This window comes from Hemicordylus capensis, chromosome 2, assembly GCF_027244095.1.
Source record: "Hemicordylus capensis ecotype Gifberg chromosome 2, rHemCap1.1.pri, whole genome shotgun sequence".
Taxonomy (NCBI): domain Eukaryota; kingdom Metazoa; phylum Chordata; class Lepidosauria; order Squamata; family Cordylidae; genus Hemicordylus; species Hemicordylus capensis.
In genome coordinates this window covers 35106303-35129539 of record NC_069658.1, presented here as the reverse complement: position 1 = coordinate 35129539, position 23237 = coordinate 35106303, and the positions used below count along the sequence as shown (strand labels likewise).

At 44.0% G+C, this 23237-nt stretch overlaps 2 protein-coding genes across 4 annotated transcripts; one reads left to right on the top strand and one right to left on the bottom strand.

Moving 5' to 3' along the window:
- SNX18 (sorting nexin 18) lies at nt 1-23178 on the bottom strand. Its single transcript, XM_053299769.1, has 2 exons — nt 21479-23178; nt 1-1150 (listed from the first exon to the last, which is right to left on the bottom strand). Exons 1-2 carry the CDS (start codon nt 23121-23123, stop codon nt 897-899), a joined length of 1899 nt encoding a protein of 632 aa, XP_053155744.1. The 5' UTR covers nt 23124-23178; the 3' UTR covers nt 1-896.
- On the top strand, nt 13577-22002 carry LOC128346445 (uncharacterized). 3 transcript variants are annotated; one of them, XR_008316972.1, is made up of 5 exons: nt 13577-13627; nt 13739-16263; nt 17343-17404; nt 18596-18710; nt 21840-22002. XR_008316972.1 is itself a non-coding variant. In XM_053299770.1 (3 exons), the coding sequence occupies exons 2-3, from the start codon at nt 15930-15932 to the stop codon at nt 17630-17632; spliced, it is 624 nt and encodes a 207-aa protein (XP_053155745.1). In that variant the 5' UTR covers nt 13577-13627; nt 13739-15929; the 3' UTR covers nt 17633-18326. The 3 variants fall into 3 exon arrangements, 1 of the variants encoding a protein (XP_053155745.1); XR_008316971.1 differs by having other exon boundaries at nt 13739-17404; XM_053299770.1 differs by lacking the exons at nt 18596-18710; nt 21840-22002 and having other exon boundaries at nt 17343-18326.
- Nucleotides 23179-23237: the final 59 nt, after the last annotated feature.

Below are 23237 nucleotides of genomic sequence, written 5' to 3'. Positions count from 1 at the left end.
TCCTGTATTCTTATCGCACTGATATTCTTCAGTATTCTTTTATTAGATAAGTGGTCCAAGTTTCTATTCAAAAATGTGTTACACTGGAAGGTTTATGTTGCCATGTTAAGAAAGGAAATACTGCAGTGCTCAATTCTTACTTGTTTCTTTAAGGTTCTGGTACAAGTAATAAATAGTATTTTTAATCAAAACAAAGTCTAGAATGATTTTAAGTGTTTCTTTTTTCCACCAACACTTATCATAATATCTAGAGTGCAGGTTATATGACAACTAGTCCCACCCCCAGTCATGATGAGGTTTGAAATCAGGCCCCATCACAGGCGCCAGCCCTTTATTCACTCAGTCATAAAAATGTGGTTTATTAGAAAAGAAAATGAAAAACTGTGAGTCTAAAGGCACAAAGTCGCATAGCTGCTCTATCAGGAATTTGTAAACAGAGAATTGGTTGAATTTAGAAAATTCAAACCAAAGAGAATTTTAAAAAGGCATCGGGAGCAGGCTTTTTAAAAATCTAGCCAACTTCCTTAAAGACCCAAAAGGTTTTGAGGTCTACAGAGTATGCACTAAAATACCGTATTTCAAAAAAGCAATAAGGCAAATAGTATAACCATTATTTCAAAAACATTACAATGGTAGTGTAGTCATTTGGAGTATAATTTAGTTACAATGTGTAGTACAGTCTCCGCTATATAGACATAATTATTTCCTCCTTATGCAATTATTAGGTTCAGCTGGAATCCAAAATTGATTAAAAACCATCCTTATACAGCACCCCAAGAGTTGCTAATAGCTATTTGAGAGTGATGATTGACTTTGTTTCTTAGTTCATCCACATGCCAAGGAATATCCACCATTCGAAGTCCAAGAATTAAGCCAAAAACACAATCATCCAGAAATTAAACAGTGTCGTACTTGTGAAGAGCTTCTTCTAACTTTTGTGTCACTTTTTGGAAAAAAAGTATTTGTTGTTGTAAAAAATGCTGCATTTGTGATTTGAAGTCCCTAACTCGAATTTTGTGGAAATGGTGAATTTCTGCCAAGGTGGCAAAAGAAATAATGTTACAACGATCCTGGATGCCATCAGCCTTCTGGAGCTCCATCTTCCCTTCTTCCACATGGCGCTTACTTTCCTTCACTTTGGTAATGGCACCTGCATAATGAACAAAAATATATATACTGGAATTAAGAGATGGCTGGAATACATCTTATTAAGAGCCATATCACTAAGTAAGCCTGCTGTCAATGTCTATGTAACTGAGAAGTTATTACCATGAGAGAAAAAATAAAAGTTATATGCAAACATGGATACTTTCCTTGATACAAGTTACCACAACTAGTGCTTGTTCTGCATGCAGTATCCAAGTGCTTAACATGTCAAATAAGGCCCAAACAAGGCCCACTAATCCCAAAGAACTAATAGCAATATCAGTTCTTGAAAGTAAACTCCATCTGGAATATAATATTGGTGATTTCAGATCATCAGTTATGGACTATACCACATTGCTACTGAACACAACATATACTTGAATTCTAGAGCAGGTAAGTAACTGCTCACATTATTCTGAGAGCAAGTACCTTTGAGCTACTGCAATCTTATTATCTACAAACTCAAGGGTTATGCAAGGACAGAAATAAGATTGAAAGTGACAAAACATTTTTTACACTTTTCCTTTAAATCAATCCAAACCAGTTATTTCCATTTTCGGATGAACAACACTGGGCCAGTACAGACAACACTGTCTTAGGGTATCGGTTAGGGAAGGGGTTGCACTCAGAGCACAATCGTTGTGATATTGGAGGACATCCCAACATGCTCTCAGCACATTCCTTTATTGCGAGGTGGGGGTGGGGGAGAGCTGTTCATCTAAATTGCCCCTTTACACCTCACTCCAGATACCTTAAATAGGAACTAAACAGGCATTTAGGGCACGTGGAGAGGGGTGATTAAGATGAACAGCCCCTCCACAACAGCATGTTAGGACATTCGCCAATGGGCATGACCCCTTCCCTAATTGTGTGTGCCGGGAAGTATAACCACACCAGCAAACATGTGACTGGATATGCAGAGTACATAATTTGTTGCGAGAACTTGGTGTGGCCAAAACAATTAGCAATGAAGCAAGACTACCTGCAAGGGCTTGGCTGCAGCTGCCCTCAAGTCTTACCATCCACTGCCATCAAAAAGACTGTTAAACTGATGTGACTACATAGGCTTATAGTCACTAAACCCTCTGTCTTTGAAAAACAAGACCAAAACTTAGTAGTGTGGTAAAAAGGGCAGGTAGGCATGAGGTGGGACTAAAATAACTGACAGAGACACCAGAAAATATATTAAAAACAAGAACAGGTTTACTTGAGAGAAAAAGGTTTTAAAAATGAAAAAAGACCCCAATAAAACAGTACAGGAACAGGAGATGAGAGATTAAGGTTGGCAAGAGGACAAAAATTACAAAATACAGCCAAGCAAACTTGCTAGCCTTCTATCACAAGGCCTAGCAGACTTCAGTAAGACCAGCTCACTGCTAACTTCCCTAGCCGTTTCAGCTCAATCTTATACTGCTAGTGTTCTAGTTTTCTAGCTCAAACAACAGTCAGCAGCAAAACGTCAAAAATAACCCTTTCACTCAGCTCAGCTCTCTCTCTCCCCTGGTGTAACACTAATGTAAAGTGTGCCATCGAGTAGGTTTAGATGCCTGGGAACCACAGAGCCCTGTGGTTGTCTTTGGTAGAATACAGGAGGGGTTTACCATTGCCATCTCCTGCGCAGTATGAGATGATGCCTTTCAGCATCTTCCTATATCGCTGCTGCCCGATATAGATGTACCAATGGGGATTCGAACCAGCAACCTCTTGCTTGATAGCCAAGCATTTCCCTGCTGAGCCATTAGGTGGCTGCTGTTACACTGTCACCCTTTTATTCAGTTCTATAGGGATATCTTGGCCAATGAGAAAGTTTGTTACCTCAGGCAGCTAGAACCTTCTTTCTCTGCCTGGAGACAACCAATAGTAAGTTTACAACTTTCTCTCCAAAACTCTGCAGTTGACAACTTTTACCTCAGAACAGCTTGTCAAAGGTAGAAACATTTTTACCCTTACAGAGCTTGGAGTGGACACAGACGGCAAGTACAAAACAAATTACACACCATAAAACAAAGTGGGAAGGGGTCATTCCTTCACACTACCACTCACTGGAGCTCTCCGACTGTATAATAGGTTTTCAGTTCAAACTATTTACAGCCTGTAAATAGTAAATAAGAGTCAATTCTACAAGTAAATAAGATTTCTAAAAGAAAATAAGAGTCAATTCTATAAGCTGCCTGGATTCAAGAGTTGCAGTGTTAACAGTTATCAGAATCTCCAAAAGGCACTTCAGATTCTCTCTATCTGAAGTCCCCTTAACAAATCTTTCAGATGAAAAGTTATGAAGGATGTTAAATGCTGATCTAAAATGTGTGTGTATTACAGCTAGATTTGTTTATTTCAAAACTCTGAGCAGCTCAATGAGTGAACATTCTGCTCAAACCTGCCTCAAACATTTTTAATACCCTACTAGTATTTTTTAGCCCGTTATAATAACAGGCGCTAGCCTTCCCTTCCCTCCCCCCCCTTGCCTCTTTCCTCTCCCTTGCCCCTTCTCACTTTTTCCCCCCCGTCCAGTTTCCCTCTCCGCCGCAGCTCATGGCCGAGGTTCTGGGCTCCGGGCCCGCCGCCACCATTCTCCCTCCCGCCCCCGCCTGCCTCCATGCCGCGGCCTGTCTTCATCCCTCCCGCCCCCGCTGCCTCCATGCCCGCCTGCCTCCATGCTGCGGCAAGGGCCCCTGGGCTGGGCGCCGCCGTCTTTGGAGTCTGTGGCCAGCGCGGGCCCTTCGCTTTCGGCCTCCATGCCGCCGCCGGTCTCCCCGGCCGGGCCAGGGCTGCCCGCCACCGCCGGCCTCCACTCCGGCCCCCCGCCGGCCCAGTCTCTGTCTCTTCTGGCCGTGGCGGCGGCTCTGCCGCCGCCTCGGCCAATTTTCTCCGCCGCCCCTTCCCGGCTTCTTCTGGGCGGCCGCTTGGCCGCCCAACATGGCCGCCGGGTGCCGGCGGTTGTGTCTCCCTGCCCTGTTCTGGGCATGCGCTTCACGCATGCCCAGAACGACCATCGGAGGCACGGACACACGCTTGATGTCCGTCCACGGATGGACACCAAGCCTTTTATTATAGAGGATGTGAGACAAGCATACAATCCCCATGTAAGCCAAGTATGTCCCAGAAGGCCAAATATCCCAGGGGATTCTGGAGCTGTTAATTCATCCATAGACCACTGCATGAACAGAGGCCAGAACCAGGCCCTTGCTGTTATTGGTAGTGGTGGTGGTGGTGGGAATGCCACCACTGAGCCACCAGTGGTAAGGTGCCCTCCCCCCCCCCCCCGCCACCTGCCCTTTCAACCCCTTTAGAGTGAGGATCCCCTTTGCTTGTAATACAGAATTCTTACCGCATCACCATTAACAAGCATAGCGACCCAGAACCGGGATGAGCCAGTTTGACTAAAAGAACCAAACCACAGGCCTTTGAATTCAGAATGAACTGCCCAGAACGGTTCCGTGCACACCCCTACCTGTAACCTTGGAGACCTGCTACCAGTCACTGTATACACAATACTGAGCCAGATGGACCAGTGGTCTGACTCTGTATAAGGCAGCTTCCTACATCCAAAAAAGACTGCAACCTAAACAGATACATCAAGGAAACACCAGTAACAGTCACTGTGAAGGAAGCTGCGCTGGGTTGAATAAGGACAGCTGCTGTTCCCCTGCTAAATATAAAAGATTTCTCATTTTAAAAGTGCTTCTTTGACCCATTACCCAAGATATGAACTGGCTCATTCTGGCAGACAAGGAAGTGTCCCAAGTATGTAAGGTACTGTATATACAAAAACGTAAATACAAAATGGATGAATGCTTCATGTCGACATTATCTGTCATCCCATTTGAGTCATGCTGAGTCACTGTGAACCTATAAGATCTCAGAATAATGATGGCTTGGCCTTGAAACTCTGATACATACCATACAGAGTTATGTTTTAGTTTTGAGCAAGTTAACAGCACTTCTTTCCAAAAGTGGTAAAACAAAACTTCAAGAACAGATTTACCACAAAAGTAAAACCATCCTACTAGACTAAAATTTGCTTTAACTAGTAAAACTAGTTTGATTTGATTACAACATCTGGATGTTATAGGGCAGACATGAGTAAGTCTAGCTTGTTTTCCATTTGTTTTAAAAGAACATTCATTTCTAATTAGCTTTTAGCTTTTTTTTTTTTAAAGCCTACCCTTCTTTTTCCTCGAGATTGGTGAGACAGAAATTCTTCAGCTAGAAAATACTATGTAAATTTAAAGTCCTTCCTAAACTGCCCAGTGATTAATATAATGAATTAACCTTACCACTTGAAATCAAGAAGGCTACGTCATGTCTCTACCAACTTTCCTCAGTAATCTCTGCTTATAAGAACCACTGATGACATTCCATCATGGAGCATGGGCAATTGCTTGCAAGAGTGAGACTACATGGTATACATAGCCTGGCCTGTGCTACATGAAGATCAAAGGGCAGTATAGGCTGCAAGAACAGGAAGATATTAGGCATTCGGCTAAAAATTCCTTACTCTGCCCTTCCCCTCATGACATTCCAATTTTCCCTTGCTAGTTGCAAATACTGTTGTGCTTTGAGTGTTTCAAGATGTATAACAAAAAAAATCTCTCTCGCTTTGCTTTCTGGTTTACTTATGTGCTGTAAAGTAATATTTGTAATTATCATCATATCTGTACAAGACCTGAGCTGGATTTGGAGCGGGGGAACAAAATATTTTTGATATTTTAATGATGGATTTTAAAAGGGAACCAATGGAATTCTAATGCGATCTTTTGAACTTTATTTGTAAAATTATGGAATTTTTAAAACAAAGTAGGAATATTGAGATGTCTACTGTAGTCCATTCTGGGGCTATACCATGCAAATGCTTACAGTATGGAAAGTACAATGTCTCTGTGCTGTAAGCTCTCCATCAATTCCTCTCTGTCAATTCTACTTTTATGGCAAGAGTAGAAAGTAGATATAGGTTTTTCCCACAATATGACCCATGTCATGCACCTGGTTTCAAACATTTACATTAGTGCCAAGAATAATCACTAGATATAAGTCACAAGCTGAGGCACATTAATGGATTGCTAAGTAGAACAGCTGCCTCAAGGAGCACCCCAAAAAGAGAACTCCATGCAGTTGTTGGATTTGTCTGCTCTGGGACCAAAAGATCACTGAACAAAAATCTTTCAAAAAGTCTTGTCTTTAAATATAAAACCACTCCATCCCATTGTTAAACCATATGCAAAAAGTGTGTACTTCAAAATTTGCATTCACCCTCGCTCTTAGAATTCTTATAAAATTTATTCATTGACTTCTTTCCCACACTCAAGGTGGCTTACAGATAAAAACAAGATGAACAAGCCAATAGAGTCAGAGGTTAGGAAGTCAGCTACTGTAGCCCAAAAAACTGAGTACTGAAGTATTTACGCTTCAAGCAGCTGTGGAAATTCAGTGAGAATCCGCACAGTGCTCAGTTGCATTCTGAATTATGAGCACCGCTCAATTGTGCAAAAGCACTAATATCTCTGGGCTCTCTCCTATGTTCCTGAAGCACTCTGTAGAGGGGGAAATATATCCCCCTAAGGGACATGTTTCCCCTTCTACAGAGTGTTTCTGGAGGGCAGGAGAGCAATATTAGTCCTCTAGAACTCTTGCACAATTGCGCTCAGGGATGACCCTTCCATGAGGTGAAGCTGCTTCAGGCAGTGAAGCAGTGATGCCACTGAGACATAAAGATTTTCTCCTGCTCCCTCTTTTAAAAAAAGGGAAAGATGGAGGAGGCATGCATGGGAGGGGGCAACATTTGGTGCCCTGACTCAAGTACACAGAGGTCTTGATCCACCACTGAGTATGCTCATAGTTCTCAACAGAGCAGTGTGTGAGCACTCAGTGTGTCCCTGTAGCTGCTTGAAGGTAGATGCCTCGGTAGTGAGAATGTCAGTCACTGATTAGTTAAGGGATAACCCTCATAGTAAAGATCTCTCTATTTTGTACAGTGGAGTAGCAGCAGGTCTACAATCTAATGAATTTTGACCATACTGCAATTTTATATAACCAGTGCATAAATTAAAGATGGCAAAACCAGCCACCTACGTTTAGAAATTTTCCATATCCAGAAAAAAGAACATATGGCTATAGGTTAAAGCACACGTTAATATTATTATACAAGTCACATACATTTTATGCTGAGTAAAGACAATTTCACAAGTAGAAATTGAACACATGTTGTGAAGCCAAATGTACTCAATATTAAGGGGTAGGGTCAAAAATCAGTTAACATACCGTAACTACTTAAAGTGAAATCTATGTGATGTAAGAAAAGGATATGCACAAAAATATAATTCTTCCACAATCAACAGCAGATTTGAATAACCTCATAAAAATGCAGATACAACATTGTCATGTTGATACTAGAAAGTTCTGGGGCTTTTGATATGTTTCAGGGTTTTACTGGTCAGCAGAAACATAAAAATGATCATGGGGTTATAGGTTTATAGCAGCAATGCTATGCCAACTTGGAGTACAGAACATTAATAATACTGGTTTCATGCTAAAATGCCTGTCTGAAATGAAAGTATGTGAACTTACAAATAGATTGTAACTACCACCTTCAGCGGTGCAGCAGGGAAGTGCTTGACTAACAAGCAGAAGGTTGCCAGTTCAAATCCCTGTTGGTATGTTTCCCAGACTATGGGAAAACACCTATATCGGGCAGCAGCGATAGAGGAAGATGCTGAAAAGACATCATCTCATATTGCATGGGAGGAGGCAATGGTAAACCCCTCTTGTATTCTACCAAAGAAAACCACAGGGCTCTGTGGGTACCAGGAGTCAAAATCAACTTGATGGCACACTTTACCTTTCCTGAGGAATGGGAATTGCTCATTTCATAAGAATACTGCACGATTTTGTTAACAAGTAGCTTTACAGTATTTTAACATTCATTTGTGTAAAAGTGAGATTAGGGACCACAGAAGGCTGTCTGATTCTGCTGCATGCACATTTCTTATAGATGTGTATTTCCCCAAATAAAAACATGATTTATGTCTTATTTGGCAAGAGAGAAAATAAGCAGCTGAGCACAAATTATCCTTTTTACTATCACTCAGAGCAGCAGATCAAAAACACAGTGTAAAAAAAAAAAAGTTGCTATTTTAAATTTTGGAATCCCCCAAACCCGACACATACTAAATGCAAATTTTCAAGTGTAAAATTTGAAAATGGAAAGGTAAACACCACTTACAATTACTACTCTGTGCAAGATACTGTGGGGTGCACACATACACATTAAAGGTACTTTTGGAGGAGCAGTATTTCTTTTTTCAGAATCTTTCCTCTATGGAACTTGGAAACTGGTCCTTTAGAACCAATTTCATAAGATTAAGGACTCCTTAGTTTTTAAAAAAGGTAATTTATGGATTAGAGCAGAGTAGTTCAAAGGAAAACTTGGAAGACTCTAAATTGTTCCAGTAAAGGGAAAGTGTGCTATCAAGTCGATTTCGACTCCTGTTGCCCACAGAGCCCTGTGTTTTTTCTTTGGTAGAATACAGGAGGGATTTACCATTGCCTCATCCCACGCAGAGTGAGACGATGCCTTTCAGCATCTTCCTATATCACTGCTGCCCAATATAGTAGCAGCGGGGATTCGAACCAGCAACCTTCTGCTTGTTAGTCAAGCATTTTCCCGCTGTCCTAAAAGAGAAGTTTCTGTGTCTGCAATACTTCCCTCTGTCCTACTCAGATATCCCCTTTAAATTGCTAGCCAAATCCCCAAACTGGTTGTTGTTTTTTTTGAGTTTTAAAAGAAGCTTAATTAACAGATTTTAAAAAGCAAATTCTGCAAATAAATAAATCAAAAATCTGCATACAATTTTGATGCTACACATCAGATGTCAGATAACTTGCCATCTTAAAAGATGCCACTCACTACTTTGAGGGTTTTTTCCTCCTCCTGAAGTTTACCATTAGCCCTGAAGAAACTGTTTGAATAAATCTGAAATCAGATATAGGAGAATGGCCTCAAATAAACTGATACTCAAATTTCCATGTCAAAAGTCAGGTTTTGCTGACAAAAAGCCCCTAGAAGTGAGATCCTAAGCAGCAGTTGTGTGAATAAAAGCAGATGGGGGGGGGGGCATGGGGCTGTTGTGCTAAGGGGGCAGGGGAGTTTGCTTGCATGAACACCTTCTGCTCATGTACCTCAGGATCCAAACAATGCACTAAAGTTCCAAATCATGAGTTTTTCCTCAATAACTTAACTTTTATGTTGAAACTCAAGTCAAAACCTTTACATTTTCTTCAATTCTGACAAGATTTCACACTTATTTGCAATTTCTATCATTAATTGTTTTAATGTTTATTTCAAAGGTTTTATGTAAAGCTAAGAAGAATTTTGATGGTTGCCCTTTAAAAAACAACTAAGTATACCAGGAAGCTTCAAATGTGTAGGTGGTAGTCTGGCTGAACTTGGAAACTCTTTTTCACCTTATCACTTATGAAGAATCCCTTTTTCCATTTTGGAATTCCATTATGCATTCTAGTACACTGCTTACAGAGTACTACTCAAACAAGAAAAGCTCAGATACAAAGTGCTTAATGAACCAGACTCATAGATGCATTCTTAAAGACAAATTGCAGTAGAATGTATATCTTTAAGTTTGTTGATCCCAGGGGCTCATGATGGGTAACAATTGGTTAAGACTTTCACTATCTTATACTTTCCATTTACAATGCCCCAAGCTAAGTTTACAGACTGTTTGGTTAATGAATGGCAGCAAGTAAAGCTGGGAAAGATTTCTACCCAAGTCCCTGGACAGTTGGCTTGAAATCAAATGACTTGATGCAACATTACATAGGAACATAGGAAACTGCCATATACTGAGTCAGACCACTGGTCTATCTAACTCAGTATTGTCTTCACAGACTGGCAGCGGCTTCTCCAAGGTCGCAGGCAGGAATCTCTCTCAGCCCTATCTTAAAAAATGGAAGGTTGAACCGGATGTATTTAAAGGATCCTCCTCAGTTAAGCAGCTTAGGAAAACAATTTATGGAGATATTCTAGAAGTGGGTTTCTTAAAACCTGATTTAGAACGTAAACACTACAAACACCGCACTTCACAGTACTTGTTGCAACCCGATCACCCTATCACTCTCTTTAAGGAGAAAAAAGTCCCTTTCCATTTATGGGAAACAAGGTGGCGCTTATACCATCAAGTACTACCACTTAATGCGGCTAAGCCATGGCTCCCAGAGGACCAGCAAGAGTGCCCTAAAATCACCTGCAAACAGAAAGCTAGTGAGCTAGGTAAAACATTCAGGGAAACCCACTCACATTTCTTAAAAGTGTGTGTGGTAGCCAAAAGAGTGTGGCAGGGAGTAAGCAAGCTGTTAGAGTGGCCTGATTTGGAAAAACAGACTTGGGAAGAACTAACATCAGGTTTGAGCGATAGAACCTCCTTTCGAGGTCCCAGAAAGAAACCTTCAAGGAAACGGGACGGAATGGGTGCCCTCATACTAGGGAATTGGAATGTTCCCCTCCTTGTAATCAGGTTAGTAAACCTGTATGTCATTTATGCAATGCTCCTGCATAGGAATAGGGAGGGAAGACGCGACCAAGAGGTTCACGCAGATGAGACAGTAAATCTCTTCTGGAAAAGTTTGTATGGTTATGTGCAAAAAGACAAGAGTATCTCTTCTAAACAGCAATGGGACAAATTGTGGAAATGGACGTTGGACGTAACACCCCCCCCCCCCGATTACCTGATGTGCCTTGAAATCGCCCACCCCCGAGTTGCAGTCTACCTGCATATACTTCATAACCTTGTGGGTTTCCAAATCATTGTGTGTAAATCTTTGTAGATATACCATGTACAAACAACGACTTTCTATATAATTGTGCTTTGGCAACGCACTGTATGCTTTGGTAGTTTGTTGGTTCAATAAAAAAATCTTGTCCTATCTTGGAGAAGCCAGGGAGGGAACTTGAAACCTTCTGCTCTTCCCAGAGCAGCTTCATCACCTGAGGGGAATATCTTGCAGTACTCACATGGTGATAATCTAAAACGAGAGATGGGCAGACTTAAAGCTTCTGAGAGTTTCTCTCCCCACCTCCTGCCTAACCAGAGCCTTGAAAGCTACTAGCACACAGTGGTGGCTTGGGAAGGCTGAACCAGCTGCAAAAATGGCAGTTTGTACAACAATTTGCATCAACAGAATGAGGGATCCTGGAGAAATGTGCTGCCTGAGAAGGGGAGCAAGAGAGGCTGCTTTGTGAAAGAAAAAACTGTAGAGAAAGTAGAAGTCAGTAGGGATGTGCATGAACCAGTTCAGAGGCCCTTTCATGGACCTCCAAACCAGTTCGAAAGTCTGGCGGTTCAGCCAGTTCAAAGGTGGGGGGGTATCTTTAAGGATCGGGGAGGGTGCTCTTACTCCCCACGCCACCCGGTGGTGCTGTGGTTTAAAACGGTCCGGTGGGGTGCAAGCATACCTCCTTGCTGCCCTGGTGAACATTGGACCAGAAGTAACCGGAAGTACTCTGTGTGCACGTGCACATCACGCTCGAACACGCACCAAGCACTTCCAGTCCAACGTACCCCGGGGCGGCAAAGAGATACACTGCCGCCCTGTGGGACCGTTTTAAACCACAGCGCCAGTGGGGGAAATGCTGTGTGTGTGTGTGTGTGTGTGTGTGTGTGGTAAAAACACCTTCCCCAGGCCTTAAAACTCTCCCCACCACCACCTTCGAACAGGCAGTCACCAGTTCTGTGCACACCACTAGAAGAGAGAGAGAGATTTAAAATAGTGCAGCCATGGCCCTATTCAGCCAGCCAATCAGATTTGCAGTATTGGTGGAAGAGAAGGAAGGGAGAAGGCAGCCCTAACCCCTGGAGAGCTACTTCAGACAAACCCAAGAACTAACAGGAGCTCCCAAACTACCTGCTCCTGATCTAAAATATGGTTTACCGTGTGTGTGTGTGTGTGTGTGTGTGTGTGTGTGTGTGTGTGTGTGTGTGAGAGAGAGAGAGAGAGAGAGAATGTAAACTATTGCAACTGATGTTTTTTTCATGAACATGATACAAACACACACACACACACACACACACACACACAACAATGCTGAACACTTTGTGAATTTATTCATAATTCTGCAATATTTTGATAAACATGAAACATCATCTTCTGGCATCAATTCCTTCTTACTACTTACTTGCACCAGAGAACTTTTCTAAGGTTTCCATAATACCCTATACCCAGCTGTGATATCCCCAAATTTCCTTCAGGGCCTTCCTGCAAGTCAGACAGGCCAACTGAACAATACCTTTACTCATTCAGGAGGCAATAATCTGAATGAGATTATCTGTTGCAAGCTTCAGTGTACCACACTCTACCATAATAATGCTTTTTTAAAAGCCCTAGTAATGGACATAACCAAAATGCAAGAACTACCCAGACTGGGACTATAAGGGACTTTAAAAACTTGCAATGTCAAAATCTAATATTGGGCAGCAGCAATAAAGGAAGATGCTGAAAAGACATCATCTCATACTGTGTGGGAGGAGGCAATGGTAAACCCCTCCTGTGTTGTACCAAAGACAACCACAGGGCTCTGTGGTCGCCAGGGGTCACACCAACTTGAAGGAACACTTCACTTAGAAAACTTAGAATGTTTTGAAGAAGATTGGAAACCATTTTTGTTGTATCTAAAAAATTATTTTCCTACTATGGATCTTACAGCAGGATTCGAAATTCAGAAAAAAAATGCAGGTTGGGAAGATTAACTTTGTTTGTAAGGGTTTAAATTTATGTTTTGAATTATTATTATAGCAAGGGTTAATTTTATAGTTAATCTTTCATGAAGAGAGGTGTGCGGGAAGTCCATTTTCATTTATTCTGTTTGTTATGAATGATAATAATATTTTTGTTAAAATAAATAAAAATTGAATTTGGGAAACACCCATATTGGGCAGCAGCAATAAAGGAAGATGCTGAAAAGACATCATCTCATACTGTGGGAGGAGGCAATGGTAAACCCCTCCTGTGTTCTACCAAAGACAACCACAGGGCTCTGTGGTTGCCAGGAGTCGACACCGACTCGATGACACACTTTACCTTTAACTTGAAAAATAAGCACTCTAAATGTAAACCTAGAACAGACTTTTACCATATCCCATTTTCAGTAGGCATGTAAACACTTGCAGCCCACACTTCATCTGGTATTTAAACACACTTTTCACTTGCTCGAATACTGATAGACATGACTGTGGTTATAATGTCTATTGCAAATGTCAATGACAGCAGACACACCAATCACTTGGGATCTTCTTGTTCAGGGGCAGGCAACCTTGTCCTTCTAGCTGTTGAACTACAACTCCCATCATCCCCAGACACAATTTATTTAGTTCTAGTTCTATTTCATTCTATTTCCTTTAACCCTCTCAACTTTCCTTCTACTGCAGGGTGTTATCTTAAGGATGCAGCAGAACTCACCTAGCTGCCATTTCTCAAGGTGACTGATAGTATGCTCATGATAATCCAGGGTTATTTTTCATTCAATACAAGTATCAATATTTAATTTCTGATATTTTCTATTCTTTTATTTGGTTATGGTTTAAACCAGGAAGATCTGAAATCTGACAAATAAGGAATAAACCACTATGGGAATTGCTCACCCCTCCTGCCACAAACTTTAAAAAGAAAAAAACAGCAGAGCCTGAAACAAAGTAGAACTACCCTCCTGAGATGTCCCACAAGAATAGCAAGTCATGGCAGGAAGCACAATTTTGTGATGAGCACCAAAGCAAACCACCACGTCTAGTTCTTTCCCCTCATTTCTTGAGAGAATTTATTTTAAGAGCATGATGAAAATTGCCATTTGCAGTTACTATTAACACCACAGTAAAGTTCAAAAGGTGGTATGTTAGTTACAAGAAAATGGCACCAAACAACACTGTCAAACATTCAGATTTTCACAAATACAGGTGAATATTTTGGCAAAAGTGCATTCTTCACCAAAAATCTTAATACAAAGCATTTAGGACATCAAGTATTCAATCTCCCAAGACTCTTGTTCCGTTAAACACAAAGTTAAATGAGCTTTCAACTTTTCTCCAAACCCAATTATTTTATAAACTACATAGTCTACACAAAGGAATATCCTGCACAATTTACGGTATTGATCTTATTTGTAAGCTGCTTAGTATCTGTATCTCTCTAGGTGGTGTGCACATTGTTAAAAGAATACAGCAAAAATAAAAACGACACAATAAAAACAAAGCCGTTTAAGAAAAACTATTATTTTAACTAAAAGCCTTCTCAGGTGCACATTTTAGCAGGGGAGGGTGGTGAAGGTGATAGAGAAGCTCTTCTTTTGACAAGAGGAACGTTCCAAGCCCTGGGGCAGTCATAAAGAAGGCCTGGTCCCAAGTTGAACTCAAATGTGCGGGTGGCAACTGTAAAAAAACTTGCTCAAATGGATCTCAGTGGTGAATATCTTCTACCTCATAATAGATCTAAATCTCTAAATAGTTGAGCAGGGGCATGGCTACCATGCTTTCACAGCTACTATTTAGCAGCAGAATAAATCTCTACCATGTTACCAGTTGCCTGGGAAGATAGCAGGGGATGGGAGAAGAGAGCAATGCAAAATACACTAGTAGCTGTGCAAAAATATCACATACTGCCCTGACCTTTTTATGTGGCCCAAACCAGATGGATTCTAACACACTTATCTCATCCTTCCTCCAAGAGGTCACAGGGCAATAACAGCCTCAATGTCCCCTGTCCCTCAGATACGTTGCATTAGCAGAGGGGTAGTCTGGATGTCAACCAATGACTGGCTCAAGGTCACCTAGTGGGCTTCATGGCTGAGGAAGAATTTGAACCCAGATCTCCCTGGTCCAAACCTACTCCAAACTGCTCTAAGCACTACACCAGGCTGGTGTAACTTTGAGTGAACTTCAAGCTTGGGTAGGGATTTGAATCCAGGTCTTCCCTCTTCAAGTCCAACATTTCATCTACCACAGCACAACTGGTTAGTAAAAGCCTACACCTTTAGCTTTATATAACTACATTTTCCAATGTATTTCTAACAAACCACAGCCGTTGGGATGCTTCAGACCTCAGGGATCATTGCAAATAATAAACCCTTAAGCAATCAAATACAGTTTAAGGACTCAAATAAAATGTACACATTACTGATGATTTCTTGAGAGTCCAAGTCAGGCCTGCACAACTTGTGACCCATTCAAGCCAAATTCAGGCCAGCAGCCTTGTATGATGGCTCAACAAAAGCTCAATAAACCCCCTGTCTTTTTATCATCTGCTTGGAATTGCAAAAATAGGTACCTGCCAAAGACCTGGAACATTCCCAGGCTTTACCATGGCTTTACTGCGAGTTTGAATTTGCCCCCCAAAAGTGGATTTTTTTAACCTCAGAAATAAATCGGGCTACGCTCTAATGCGCAATGAAAAAAACAAATTGTGTCTAGAGTGTTCCCTGATAGCTCACAGGGACTTCAGGGTAAATCTGGCCAATATGTGAACGCACACCCTCCATTCTGGAGGAGAAGCAAGCTAAAAGGTGGTCTCGGATTTGTTGTTGAGAACTCCCAGAATGATTTTTCTGGGTGACTTCAACATCTATGCTGAGGCTGCCTTGTCTGGGGTGGCTCAGTATTTCATGGCTGCCATGACAACCATGGAGCTGTCCCAACATGTTGTCAGCCCAACACATGAATTGGAGCACACTCTGGATTTGTTTTTGTTTTTTTCAACTGGACAGGAAGATGGTGATCTGAAAGTGGGGGGATATGTCAACTATGCCCTTGTCATGGTCAGATCACTTCTTTCTGAGATTTAGAGTCTTAGCGGCTACACCTTTCTGCAAGGGTGGGGGACTTATAAAAATGGTTCCCTCCCAGAGACTGATGGACTACAATCTATTCCTGGGGGTTCTGGGGGATTTTCCAGCTGGTATCACAGGAACCCCTGTTGAAGCTCTAGTTGCTCTCTGGAATGGAGAGGTGACTCGCGCAGTCAACACGATTGCTCCCAAGTGCCCTCTCCTGCAAAGCAGAGCCCGTGCAGCACCTTGGTATACACCTGAGCTGAGGGTGAAGCAGCAAGCTGGGAGACAGCTGAAACGTAAGTGAAGGAAAACTTGGGGGTGAGTCTGAGCAAACACAGGTTAGGGCTCATTATCAAGCCTACTCTGTGGCAGTTATGGAACAGAAGAAACCCGTTTTTTTCATCCTCTCAAGGTCATCCAGCGGGGCTCTTCCAGGTGGTGCAGGGTCTTTTGAAATCTGGCCGTGGGCAGGATACATTAGAACCCTCAGTAGCACAATGTGATGCATTTGCACAGCACTTTGAGGGTAAAGTTACTCTCATTCGTCATGAGTTGGATACCACGGCTGATGCAGAATCAATGAGAGAGGTGCCCAGAGTAAAACCTGGCCTAGTTTTGCCAGAGGAGTTTTGATTGGTCCCTGAGGATGTGGACAAGGTGTTTAGTCGGGATCGGCCAACCATGTGCATGCTTGACCCTTGCCCTTCATGGCTTATTAAACCTAGTAAGGAGGAAATTTTTAGCTGGGTCCAGTAGGTTCTAAATGCCTCATTGAAAGAGGGAGTGGACCCAGCTTCATTGATGCAAGCTGTTATTTGACCACTCCTAAATAAACTCAGTCTGGACCCAGAGGATGTAAACAGCTATAGGCCTGTGGCCAATATTCCCTTCCTGGGCAAGGCGCTTGAGTATGCCGTGGCTGACGAGCTCCAGAAATTCTTGGAAGAAACTAGATCCATTTCAATCAGGCTTCAGGCCCGGCTTTAGAACAGAAACTGCTTTGGTTGCCCTGTGGGATGACCTATGCAGAGAGAGAGATGGGGGAGTGCAACCATGTAAATTCTCTTGGATCTCTCAGCGGCTTTCAATACCATTGGCCATGGTATCTTTTTGGATAGGCTGGCCGAGTTGGGTGTGGGAGGCACTGCTTGGAAGTGGTTCTACTCCTACCTCAAGGCCCATTCCCAAAAGGTGGTGCTGGAGAACTACTGCTCAACCCCTTGGCAGTTATTCTATGGGGTTCCACAAGATTCAATTCTTTCTCCTATTCTGTTTAACATCTATATGATGCTGCTGGGAGAGATCATCAGGAGATTTGGCTTGAGGTGTCATCAATATGCAGATGACACTCAGTTGTATCTCTCTTTTTCATCAGATGCAGGTGAAGCGGTGACTGTCCTGAATCGGTGCTTTGATGCAGTAATGGACTGGATGAAGGTGAATAAGCTAAGACTCAATCCAGACAAGACTGAAGTACTGTTGGTCGGTTGTTCGTCTGCCTGGGTGAATGATGTTCAGCCTGTTCTAGATGGGGTTGCACTTCCCCTGAAGGACCAGGTTCACAGTCTGGGGGTGCCCAGAGATCCAGCATTGTCACTAGAGGCTCAAGTGGCCTCTGTGGCTCGGAGCGCATTTTATCAGTTTCGGCTGATACGCCAACTGTGACCTTACCTGCACAGAGATAGCTTAGCCACAGTTATTCACACTCTGGTAACCTCTTGCTTGGATTACTGCAATGTGTTGTACATGGGGCTGCATTTGAAAATGGTCCTTAAACTGAAACTGGTACAAAATAGAGCTGCAAGATTATTAACTGGGATTGGACATTTTGATCATATTATGCGTCATCAGCTACACTGGCTCCCATTCCACTTCCAGGCCCAATTCAAAGTGCTGGTTTTAACCTTTAAAGCCCTAAATGGCTTGGGTTACCTGAGAGAGCGCTTTGCCCCATATGTCCCTACCCATATATTAAGATCTTCTTCAGAGGCCCTCCTCTGGATGCCCCTGCTAAATGAGGAGAAGTGAGTGGCTACCAGGCAGAGGGCCTTTTTGGTGGTTGCACCCAGTTTACGGAATAGCCTCCCCAGTGAGGTTCGCCTGGTCCCATCACTTTGTTCTTTTAGATGCCAGGTAGAGATTTTTCCCCCCACACAGGCCTTTTAAATTTGGGTTTTTTAATTTGTTCTGATTTTAACTAATTTTAAAGTGAGTTTTAATGTTGTATTTTCTTTTTACCTGTTTTTGTCTGTTATGATTTAATGTGTTATGATTGTATGTTTTAATCCTCTGTTGTGAGTCGTCCAGAGAACAATTTGTTATGGGTCAGCTAACAAATAAAGTTGTTTTATTATTATTATTATTATTATTTATTATTATTATTATACGCCCTGTCTGGAAATCTCCTGGCAGGCCACCAAACATCACTGGAAGGTTATGTTTGGTTGGTAGAGCATAAATTGTGCAGGCCTGATCTAGACCATTGTGTCTTGAGATAGCATCAGGAAAAAATCCTGTGAGTTTACATCTATGCTAATTTACAATATTTATACTCGCAAGTAATATATGTCAAGTGGCCAAGAAACAGTTTGATAATAACTGAAATACAACTACTTCCATTTTTAATAGACTAAAATCCTGCCAACCTGAATCCATGGTACACATTAATTTTCCTGAAATACGCCGACTTACAAGCCAGTCTTTCCAGGAGCTGGCAAGTATCCATCACTGCTTTTTCTTCAAGGTATAACCCACTACCCTGACTAGGATTTTAATCAATAAGCTAACTAGAAGACTTATGCAAAGGGAAAACATTTACACAACACTGAAAATGTTAGTGTACATTCATATTTTAAACATTTTCCAAATTATGATAGCTGGCTAAACTGAATGGCATCCATCAAAGTCCTTTCGTGCCAAGACTATTGTAACAGCACACAGATAGTAATCACATTGTCACACTGCCAGTGTAGGAAGCAAATGAGTCTGAAGAAAGTACTGCAGTGTAGCACAGAGACTGCACAGAGACAGTGAAGCACAGAGACAGTGCAGCAAAGAGGGGGCAGAGCAAGTGCATGCGGGGCGGGGGGCAGAGCAAGTGCATGCGGGGCGGGGGGCAGAGCGCGCGGGCCGGGGGGCCAGAGCGCGCGGGGCGGGGGGCCAGAGCGCGCGGGGCGGGGGGCCAGAGCGCGCGGGGCGGGGGCAAGGGGGAAGCACGTGCGGGGTGGGGGCGGAGCGCACGGGGCGGGGCGCATGGGGCGGGGCGGAACGCGTGGGGCGAGAGGCGGAGCGCTGGGTGGGGGGGCAGAGCGCGCGAGCGCGGGGCGGGGGTATGCCACAGGCTCAGTGCACAACTGCACAGATGCTCTGTGCGGGATCAGCTAGTAGTTATTTATTTTATACTATAAAATCTATACCATAGAATTATATTGACAAAACAAGCTGACCTTTGTTAGGCACAACAGCTTCCTACAAGAGATAGCATTGATTTTAATGATATATCAGTAACTACGGAAGTGTTTCTACATCCACTCACATCTCAAAACTGCTAATGAAGATCAGCCAACCCCTGCTAAGGCAAAGAGGCACCTTTTTAATGTGGTGATTCTCTTTATTTAGCAGGGGGAGAGTAATTGGACCTGTCCACTCCTAGCACAGTGACTGTTGCTGGTCTCTATCTTGTGTTTCTTTTTAAACAGTGAGCCCTCTGGGGCAGGGATTAATTTTATTTTATTTTAATTAATTCTCTATGTAAACCACTTTGGAAACTTTTGTTGAAAAGTGGTATATAAATATTTGTTTTTGTTATTGTTATGGACTAAACATACAACACACTGCACAAAGGCTGGAAGTACTCAAGTTTCAGTTGTTTCAACAACAATTATACACACTGGTTCTTCAGATTTCCCTTGGAAGTTTCATTTCAATGGTTGGAATGTCATGCACCAACTCCATCTCTCTTCTCACTGTATTTTGGATTGTATCATTTGGAGGAGACATAGAAGTGATCCTTGTGATCGCTCCAGGAAGCTACCTCCTTCTGTGAGGATGAAGCCCGAAAGCACTTACCTCCCGACAGAGGGTCGCTCCCTCCTCCCTGGGTGGCTGGATCGGCCGCCCACACAATTACCAGCTCCATCACAGAGCCAGTTGGGGCGGCAGTGATCAGGGGCCGCCTACTCCCCAGAAATCCCAGAATGCCCCATGCAAGTGCGCAGAGCATCCTGGGGAGCCCCCCAATGCCAGAAGGCTTGTTGTAGCCTTCCGGTCGGGAGTCTTCTTGTGAGTCACCACAGCGTGGAGCCGCGCTGTGGCAACTCACAATCAGGGTGAGCACTAGCTCCACTAACCTTATTTGGGGGGGGGGCGGGATTAGGAGGGCTAGCAGCTAGGAGGGCTCGCACCCGGTGATGAACACGACCGCACGAAACCGGGCTGGACTCCAGTAGCCCAGTTTTGCGCAGTCATGAGAATAGCCTCATAGTCTTTCAGCTCAATATAGGGTAAACTATATTCTTTGCACTACAATAGATGGCATTCTTACCTTGTCCCTTAATATGTACCACACATTAACTGATTAGAATTGCACAAGTAAATAGATACCAGGGCAAAAAACGATCAAATATATACCAGGGCGAAAAACAATGAAGCCAAAAAGAGAAGTCAACTTCTCACACAGTTTTAAAACAACACATTAGATTTTATGTAATTTTTTCACTCACACACACCAAACTGGTCTAAGAACTACACAGAAAAGAGAAATGAGATCAGTGGGAAAACAGGCACAAAGTAACTGGCAAAGAGTCTCCTGCATACCTTTAAAGATAAAGGCCTGGAAATGTCAACTACAAGGAACCTAGGTAACTACGTTGTTGGGTTTGGCTACAAATGTACATTTATGGGAGCAAAGGCTAAGAATATAAGGCTCAGTATCCAGGTAGAGCAAGGAATCTCTCATATTCATGATCTCTATTTAATTCATAAAGCAAACCATTCATATGCGGACTCAAATTAGTTTTAAAGTGCCTTGCTCTGTGGCTCACTTAAACAACAAACAAAAACAAAATCTGAAGCTGCTTCCAAGGCGACTGTAATTATTAATACTATCAAGAAATCATAGGTACGAAACAGTCTCAGACGAATTAGACAGGCAAAATATTTTAGGATGAAATTCAGAATCTGTACAGTACTTTGTTGCAGCCTTGTCTTACAAACAAACTAATGAACACCCTGCTGGCATAGGCAAGTAAGGGTGGGGTCAGGGGAGGAGTAAATAAATGGGGCAATGAAGTAAATGAACACACACACACAGGAACTGTAGATGGTGAGAACTAAAAGTCATGAAGGTACAGCTCAAATGTATGGAAGTTAAACAACTTTTTGGTTTTGCTAATAGCAGACTAACATGGCATACACTCTGGAGCATCTAGAAAAAACACTAGAGACTAGAATCTATTCATCACAGCTAAAATATGTTTAAAAGGTAGATTGAAGCATTTACAGGTACATTACCTTTCTGGACATGGATGATGTCTGGGAAATTGGCAAGATGTCCCTGATACAGCGCTAACAAATCCATTACAGGATCCAGGTCCTGCCTGGGTTGCTCTGCAAAGAGTTCACCAATAGCATCATAAGCTTCTGCAGTGAAGGCAATGGCTTGATTAAGGCCAACTGAAAATGCCTGCTGGTCCATCTCAAAGGCTTGGCTGAGGCCCTTGAAGGAATGTCCCACTTTCTGGTACTCCTTCTTGAAGCCAGTGACCTGCTTGCGAGCGAACTCATTGACTGTCTGATTGAGCTGAATGGTGCTCTCATCCATTTTCTTGGTGAAGCTCTTGAAGCCATCTACCTGACTTTCTACCTCCTGTAGGTCCAGAGAAGCAAGGGGGCCAGTGGGGACGCTGATGGTCAGGAAGAAGTTTGCACCCACCATCTCATCTTTCTCAGCTTTGCGCTTGCCCTGCTTCCAGGCTTTCTCATCAGTGCTGGGACAGGTGAGGAAATGTTGGAAGGCATCACACTGGGCCAACACGGGATGGCTACACATATGGTCCATCCACCAAGCTAGGCCCTTACGCCGCTTGGAAATGAAATCCTCCTCAAAACGTCCTGTGGCCTGCTTCTCTGGCAAATGGGGCACAGAGATGACAGGAAACTTCTCAACCAGGCGCCCATAGAGCCAGTCAAAGTGCTTGTAGCGCCGGTGCACCTGCTGCCCAGTGTGGCTTGGCACCAGCTTGTAAGCTATGTAACTCTTCATGCCCTTGAATTTGGTCTGTTTGGTGGGATCGTCAATGGAGCACTGGAAAGGGTAGGGGTTCTCCTGCCACTCGGGCCCATAGGTGCCCAGCACAACGCACAGCTTGTCCCCATCCTTCACAAACCCGGACGCCTCGCCCAGCACAAAAGCCTCGCCTCCCGATTTCACGAAAGTGGAGAAACGGTTCAGGTTTCGGCTCACTGTGGCAGAGCTTTTGGCCCCGCCGGTGCCCCCGGCCGGGTGATGCAAGTGGCCGCCGGGGTGGCTGCCCCGGGAACTCAGCGACAGATCGGAGCGGGTGGAGAGGCGGTACCTGCCCGAAGAGGCGCCGCCGCCCATGCCACCGTGCTCATAGTCCGGGTAGGAGCTGCCCAAGACCCCCGGCTCGTCGGCCACGGTGGAGCTGTCGTCCCAGTCATCGTCCCAGTCGTCGTCGCTGCCTTGGCTCGTCTGGTAGGAAGAGCCCCCGTAAGGCACCGCTTGGAAAGAGAAGCCCGAAGTGGCCAGCGGAGGCGGCAGCTGGAAAGGCTCTGCCGCCGGGGAAGGGAGCTGTTGTGGCGGCGGCGGCGGCAGCTGCTGCTGCTGCTGAACCGGAGGCGGGTTGAAGGCGGCCGCCGGCGCGGCTAAGGGCTCGAAGCCCCCGGGCGGCACATTCGCGTAGCGGGCCGGGACGGGCACGGGCAGCGGCACTGGCGGCTCGGCGGCCGGCGCGCGGATGACCTGCACGTAGGAGGCCGGGAAGAGGCCGCGGTCGCCGCGGCTGTTGACCCCCTCCAGCCAGCCCTCGATCTCCTGGTCGCTGCACAGGCTCAGCACCTCGTGCTCCCGCAAGGAGATCTCGCCCGGGTTCTCCGACCTGAAGTCATACAGCGCCCGGGCCCGCAGCAGCGCCATGGCCCCGCCGCCCAGGCAGGGGATGGGGACGCGGACGGGCCGCCCCACAGCGCCGCCAACCGAACGCAGCTCACAGCCCGCCCGGCCCGTCCTCCCCGCCCACTCTGGCCCCGG

Coding starts and splice junctions, on each gene's coding strand:
- LOC128346445 (XM_053299770.1), top strand. CDS start 15,930: ATGTCAACTATGCCCTTGTCATGGTCAGATCACTTCTTTCTGAGATTT. Junction 16,264..17,342: donor AGCTGGGAGACAGCTGAAAC/GTAAGTGAAGGA, acceptor CTTTTTCATCAG/ATGCAGGTGAAGCGGTGACT.
- SNX18 (XM_053299769.1), bottom strand. CDS start 23,123: ATGGCGCTGCTGCGGGCCCGGGCGCTGTATGACTTCAGGTCGGAGAAC. Junction 1,151..21,478: donor CATCATCCATGTCCAGAAAG/GTAATGTACCTG, acceptor TTCATTATGCAG/GTGCCATTACCAAAGTGAAG.